This window comes from Hypomesus transpacificus, chromosome 14, assembly GCF_021917145.1.
Source record: "Hypomesus transpacificus isolate Combined female chromosome 14, fHypTra1, whole genome shotgun sequence".
Lineage (NCBI taxonomy): Eukaryota > Metazoa > Chordata > Actinopteri > Osmeriformes > Osmeridae > Hypomesus > Hypomesus transpacificus.
Window position 1 is genome coordinate 2,371,242 of NC_061073.1, and position 7,431 is coordinate 2,378,672.

Genomic DNA, 7,431 nt, shown 5'->3' on the forward strand with positions numbered 1-7,431 from the left:
CTAACCGTTTTTGGAATAAAAAAAAAAAAAAAAGACTTGTTCAATTCAGCACGTGTCTGTGTGGCTTGTTTTATAAGCGTGTGATGAGGACATGACTGAATGTTTTATTTCCATTCTCTCGTGGCCAGCGGGCTCCGTGGGTCTTCACCGCTGAGGGAAGAACTCGCGTGCACGTAATGAAGCACGTGGGCGTGCACCATACATAAGATGATGACCGCTTGTCAAGATGAAAGCCAACCGCGCTGTCGCCTTCAGTAGGCTACACATCAGCCTACATCTGATCGTAGCGTAGTCCGTGCAATACACGTGTCCTGTCCACCCTCCCTCGCGCCCACAGCGTAAGCGCACACACGCACTCACACACTGGAGTACGGCGTTCATCCCCCTCGTGAGCGTGGTAAGGAGTATCTCACCTACCTTCCATCGGACTGCTGAGCGGAGCAGGTAGCTCAAGCTGAACGGTAGCTTACTCAGCAAACGGATTCGGATATCTGGATACCCGGTTCCCTGGCTACACTGGGCAAGGCTCGCGCTCAGGATGACCTCCTTCGTGAATTACGCATGTTTTCTGTTGCCTGTTGCTTTTCAGCTAAGTAAGTACCAGCATGTCCGTACTCCCTTCTGCGATAATAGTAGACACAATAACTGACTGCCTCCGACGTATAGCATGATATCGGAATTTTAATTTTTTACTCAAGTTAAAACTCTTGTATGTACTACACAAGTATTTGTCAACGTTATTTGGTCAACATTTTCCTGCCGAGTCTGTGGATTTTCTGGAAAGAGCGAACGAAATCATCGCTGTTGTATCTCAATATTTAATGGCAGTGATGTAGTGAATGGTAGAGGATGTAATCTCGCTGATCCAAGTGATTAAACGGAGGTGGTCCCTATAGTTAACTTCGTTTCACACAGACGTGTTTCGTCTTCGGGGGTGCACACGCGCTACTGTCCGTCATTACCGTTTTTACGGTCAAATAAATATTTACGTTTTGGAAAATCGGAACGTGATGCATAATTCGCACGTGAATGCCCTTATTAAGTTATTTAAAATTACTACTGCTCAACACCCTCCTCTCCCCTCCACTCTTCAGTTCTCTGTGCGGTTTTCGGTGCTGATGTAAGTGCCTTCCCCACGGGACGTTAAGAGGTAAACATGCCGATGAAAATAAATCATGAATGAACCGCATCTGTCCCCCAGCGGAGCCTCTGGAGGGTTGCCCGAGTGCGGCGTGATGTGTGGATGCGGTGCCCTCGGAGCCAGCGGAGCTCGGTTCAGTTTTTGTCCCAGCTGAGCATCCCCAGTCCCAGACACAGCTGCTCCTTTTCAAAATGAAACAAACTCATGAAACAGATGGAAACAAAGAGGTTCTTAAAATACTGGGCAGCGTGACGCAAGTGAGAATTAGAAAACGATGTGCAATGGTCTATAACCTCACGGGTCTGATGCAGAGACACTGGACGGCATTCAGCCCTTTTCTCATTAGAAAACTGTGTGAGTGTGTGAGAGAGAGAAAGAAAGAGACCGATTTTGTGTTATGCCAGCACACAGTGAGTATAGGAAGCATTCTCTGTATAAAGACTATTTCTCAGGTCTGACCTGACAGTGGGTTTTAACTGCACATCTACATACTGTACAACAGTTCAAGACATTTTCGTCCTCATTAAAGCAGGGTTAGGCTCTTATCGGGGGATTGCTTCCCCTGTCCAGCCCCAGCACCACCACCACCCCCACATCCTCCATCCTCCACCACCCTCCAAGGATAAGCTGCCTGCTCACAGTCACATCATCTGGCCTCCTTCAACACCTCCCAATTATCTGAGGCAGCCAGTGTGGAACAGCCCTCTGCTGGGGAAGGTATTCTGGTCCTGTTTGTCTGTTAATCTGCTACTTCACAGGCTCAAGACTTTACACTTGTTAACGGTCCAGAAGGTAGGAAGGGGGAGGCAGCGGGAGAGGCTGTGTAGAAACTGTGAAGGCTGTCGGGGAGGCAGGGGGAGCTTGAGGTTTGAGGCTATGAGAGAGGCTATGGGGGAGGCTATGAGCGAGGCAGAGGTAGATGAGGTGTGAGGCTATGGGAGAGGCTATGAGAGAGGCAGAGGTAGATGAGGTGTGAGGCTATGGGAGAGGCTATGAGAGAGGCAGAGGTAGATGAGGTGTGAGGCTATGGGAGGCTATGAGAGAGGCAGAGTTATATGAGGTGTGAGGCTATGGGCGAGGCTATGAGAGAGGCTATGGGGGAGGCAGAGGTAGATGAGGTGTGAGGCTATGGGAGAGGCTCTGAGAGAGGCTATGGGAGAGGCTCTGAGAGAGGCTATGGGGGAGGCAGGGGTAGATAAGGTGTGAGGCTATGGGAGAGGCTCTGAGAGAGGCTATGGGGGAGGCAGGGGTAGATGAGGTGTGAGGCTATGGGAGAGGCTCTGAGAGAGGCTATGGGGGAGGCAGAGGTAGATGAGGTGTGAGCCTATCGGGAGGCTATGAGAGGGACTGTGGGGGAGGCTATGAAAAGGCAGGAGGAGAAAGAGAAGGTGGGGGAAGGAATCGAATTTCCACACCTGAGAACTGCTTGATTAGAGACACCATGCAGTTCCCACAGACCCCTCTGCACACCTCCACAGTGACTGAGGCTATGTGAAGGAAGGGGCCCCTAAACAAATGAACGGGTATGGAGCAGCATTAGAGCGTGACAGCCTTCAACTCACCACCCCCAGACAAGACTGAGTATGAATATTCATGACCAATCACAAGAACTACTGTCCTCTAACACTGATGACTTCTAATAACACTGTGTGTATGTGTGTGTGTGTGTGTGTGTGAGGATGTGTTATGCTGACGTGTGTGTGTGTTTGTGAGTATGCATACTCACACGTGTCTATATGCTGACGTGTGTGTGTGTGTGTGTGGGAGGATAGATGAGTGCCAAGGGTCTTGGAAGTGTCCAAGGTCACATAGCAGAGGATGGCTTCCATGTTTGCTGTTCTGCTAAAGAAAAGAGAGAGCTGTGATTGTGGTCGTTTCTGAATGGGGGCTGAAGGGCAGGTAGAAGAGAGGGCGGGGGGGGGGGAGGAAGGAGAGACGTGGGGAAGAGAGAGTCCAGGAGGAATGCGGTAGCTGGTTGCGAAACGAGCTCACATATCGCCAGGAGTCTCCACCGAATGCGTTTTTGGACAGAAATGATTTGAAAGAATCAAAGGAAGGAGAAGATCAAGCCTGTGGGTCATGGTGCGCTGCTTCTCAGGCCTACAGGTTGGAGAGAGAGGCAGGGGGAGATGGAGGGAGGAGGGACAGTGAAGGCAGCAGCCGTAAAAGGGCTGGGATTTAGGAAGTCTTGTCTTTGTAATTGGGTAAGTGTGGATTCCACCCCAGCTAATAGGGATTGGTTGAGAGTGTGGATACCCTTGTATTTTCTTTTACAGGGATCAGTTAAGGGCGTGGATTCCTGCAGAAATTGGTTAAGAGTGTAAAGTCTATCCAATCTACCTGTGATAAGTGGTAAGAGAAACTGCAGGTGTTGGAGTCAATAAAAGTTCATTAAAGGGTGGCGGGGTCAGGACTATGTGTCTGCTTCAATGATGTGGCTGCTCTGTCTTCACCCCAGTCCTGTGGGAGATCAATTGGACACTCCACATTTAGCCTGGCCCTGGAGAGGAGAGGGGAAAGAACACAGGTAGTCAGATGTTTAAAGCCGTTCCCCTGATGCCTACACCTCATTCACCATCTCCCCTCTTCTTCCGCTGGTGAGCCCTGGATTAAAGTTTTACATAACAGCAGCTCGGTAAACTTTTTTTTTTTTTGGTATTGAATCTTTTATGGGGCTCCATTGTGGCCGTGTTCGCCAGCCTCTCAGTTGAATAATGCACGTCTGGTGTCCATCGGCGGCCATGTGGGATCCTGGCATCACTCTCGTGACCGAAATCTGATCAAGCACTTCACTGAGTGTCGGGCTGACTACGGTTGATTGACAGTAGTTATCTGCTTCGACAGATGACTGAATTCTCCCTTCAGGGCAACACACATGCACATCCATCACTCAGTGACACCAAAATAGCAGGTACTAGTTACTATTCCCCTGCTGGGTTTTACATAATCCTCCCATTACTAAGTAACCCCCTGATCACCATCTTGTGTAATGTGGGTAGGAGCTGCAGTCATTATTTTCAGAGGAACCCATTTGCATGTTGTTGCGCTGAATGAGAGAAACACTGTGGAACTAAGACAGACCCAAGATCAAACTAGCCAATTAGCCTGTAGGAGGTGCAGAAGAAAAGTAGAAAGGGAAGAGTTGGAAGAAAAGGCCTGGATAAGTTGTGTGTGTGTGCGCGTGTGTGTGTGTGTGTGTGCGCACCTTTGTAAAAGTGTGTGCGTGAGTGTGTTTTTGTGTTTGTTGTCAGGTTCTTTCCAGGAGAAGGTTGACTAGATGAGGTGCTGAATGGAACAGGAAGTGAGCGTTAAAAGCTTTCTGTCAGAACGATTAGCTTCTTAGCTTCGTGAGTGGCATCAGTGGGATGGCTTTGTGTCTGGGACCGCCATAGCTTTCTCATGTCACATTCACACACACACACTCGTCCCCAATGACTACAGATCGTATTAAAGTATGTCTTTAATCACTCCTGTGTTCCATGGGGATGAGAGTGTGTGTTTGTCGTCAGGAGGGTGGACTGTACTGGGGTGGGTTGTGTGAGTAGTTGCAGCCAGGGAAATCACAGAGAACAATCATCACACACACACTCTCACACACACACACATACCCCTCACTTTACCTCAACACTCTTTTGCTGGGCCTGACAGATGATCCTGCCTGATACCTGAGAGATAGACGCCCCCTCTCTTCTGTCCTCCCTCCCCTATTCTTCTTCAAATAACTCCATCAGTCATTCTCCTTCAGAACATTGCTCCTCCCTTGACACAACCCTTACGTTAACACACACACACACACACACTCCTCCTCCCTTGACACAACCCTCACGTTAACACGCACACACACACACTCCTCCCTTGACACAACCCTTACGTTAACACACACACACACCTCCCTTGACACAACCCTTACGTTAACACACACACACACATATGCGTCTGGACTGGGCTCCCCCAGACCCTCTTCTCCCACCTCGCAGCCTGGGGGGAGCAACCGTTGGAGGAATGTAGCAGGAGAGAGGGATGATAACTTAAGGAGGATGAGGATGGAGGGATGAGGGGTGACTGGTGGAGGATGAGAGCAAGATAGAAAGATGATCGAGAAGAAACAAGTTCAGACTTTTCATCCTTTTAGTATCTGCTTTTCTGTAACCTAGGCGACCGGTCAGAGGAAGTGAGGCCTAGTCATTAGCAGATCTGAATCCCAATTTGATCAATTTATGTCAAACCAACTGCAGTGGGCACACACACACACACCTACACACACACACACCTAGACTGCACACAAACACACACACAGCACCCACATCCACACACGTGCCTGCTATGGAATCAACTTTCATCAAACATCGCAGCTCTGATAACACATAAAAGGATGTTTTGGGGCCCTCAGATCTACTGCTCTGTGAAGCCAGAGAGAGAGAGCAGATATTAAGTAGACCCAGAGCTCTCTATTTACTGCGCCAAGTGAGCAAGCAAAGCGAGGACGACACGCAGATGACGGATTCCTCCTCGAGCACGTTGCCCTCTATGAGTCAGAGACACGCACCCTTTCCGCTGGTCGAGATGTATGTGCAACATTTCGACCGGCGAAGCGGAATATGAGTGTGTGTGCCAGCGTGTGTGTGTCAGTGTGTGTGTGCCAGCGTGTGTGTGTCAGTGTGTGTGTGTCAGTGTGTGGTAAGAAATGGTTATTCCTCCTGCTGTGTTCAAGCATCTGCACACACTGCTGTTACTGCTGTGTGCGAGTGCATGCGTGTGTGTGTGTGTGTGTGCATGTTTGTGTGTGTGTGTGTGTGTGTGAAAGCATTAGGGGTTGAGAGGTTTGCACTCTTTCCTCTCTGAATCTCCATAGACAGAAATACTCCCCTGGGAGTCTGTGTATGTGTGATGTTTGTTTGATAGTGTGTGTGTGTGTGCGTGTGTGTGTGTTAACACACGGCCATGTTTGTGAAGTAGCTTGAACTCCTTCTAAAGATGGAATAGGGAAGCAGATATGTATAACTGCTCTGCCTTCATCAGAGACCTTGAAGCACTTCAGATGTTCTCTGAGAGAAAATAACACGGTTCTGTGCTGCAGGTCTGAACAAAGAAAAGGAGAGACTGGAGGAGAGACAGGAGTAGGAGAGGGGAGACAAGGAGAGACTGGAGAAGGGTGAGGACCCCGGGAAGACAGGAGGAGGAGAGGGGAGACAAGGAGAGACAGGAGTACATTTACATTTAGTAGACGCTCTTATCCAGAGCGACTTACAGTAAGTACAGGGACATTCCCCCCGAGGCAAGTAGGGTGAAGTGCCTTGCCCAAGGACACAATGTAATTTGGCACGGCGGGGAATCGATCAGGCAACCTTCTGATTACTAGCCCAACTCCCTCACCGCTTAGCCATCTGACTTCCTAGAGTAGGAGAGGGGAGACAAAGACTGAGGAGGAGGACAGGGGACACATGGAGAGACAGGAGGACGAGAGGGAGGACAGACATTAGAGTGAGAGTGAGAGAAGGAGCAGCAAGAGAAGAAGTATTGAGAAAACAGACAAGGATTCGCTTTCTTATAGAACCTTCTCTCTCTCTCTCTCCCTCTCTCTCTCTCTCTCTCTCTCTCTCTCTCTCTGTCTCTCTCTGTCTCTCTCTCTCCACCACCCTCATCCTCTGTGGTCTTCTGGATGGGTTTGAGGATTAGGAAGACGGTTTCATAAAGAGGGGCCGGTGCGGGGAGACGGCTGTGTGGGGGGTGGGGTTGGGTGGGGTTGGGGTGAGGGGGTGTAAATGGAAAAACGTAACATCAAAGAAGTTGGGATCAGTCACACGGAAAATGTCTGCAGGTAATTATGAGGTGTTGTTTTCCTCCAGTTCCATGAAAACTGTCTCTCTCTCTCTCTCTCTCTCTCTCTCTCTCTCTCTCTCTCTCTCTCTCTCTCTCTGTCCCTCTCTCTCTCTGTCTCTCTCTCTCTCTGTCTCTCTCCCTCTCCCCTCTCCCTTCCTCTCTCATTGCCTGCATCATGGAGAGTTGCTGTGGGGACCGTGTCTCTCTCACGCAATGCTGCCTCTAGGCCCTTCATTAACTGCCATGTCGCCCTGACAATGGCATGCAGCTTGCTGGAGTTACTATAGTAAAAGTTACCAAGGTACCGTACCTCTGGTCCCCAGACATGCGTCCACTTAGACCATCTCTGCCCCCTGGCTTTCTGTCTCTCTCTCTCTCTCTCTCTCTCTCTCTCTCTCTCTCTCTCTCTCTCTCTCTCTCTCTCTCTCTCTCTCTCTCTCTCCCTCCCTCCCTCTACATCTGTTTATCTC

General features: G+C 49.6%; 1 protein-coding gene across 1 annotated transcript in view; it reads left to right on the forward strand.

Annotated features, from left to right (window-relative positions):
- Positions 1 to 532: 532 nt before the first annotated feature.
- Positions 533 to 7,431, forward strand: part of nrn1la (neuritin 1-like a) — an 11,875-nt gene continuing 4,976 nt past the window's right edge. The window contains exon 1 of the mRNA XM_047034679.1: positions 533 to 593. Coding sequence (XP_046890635.1) covers positions 539 to 593 — 55 coding nt within the window. The 5' untranslated portion in view covers positions 533 to 538. The remainder of the gene's footprint in view (positions 594 to 7,431) is intronic.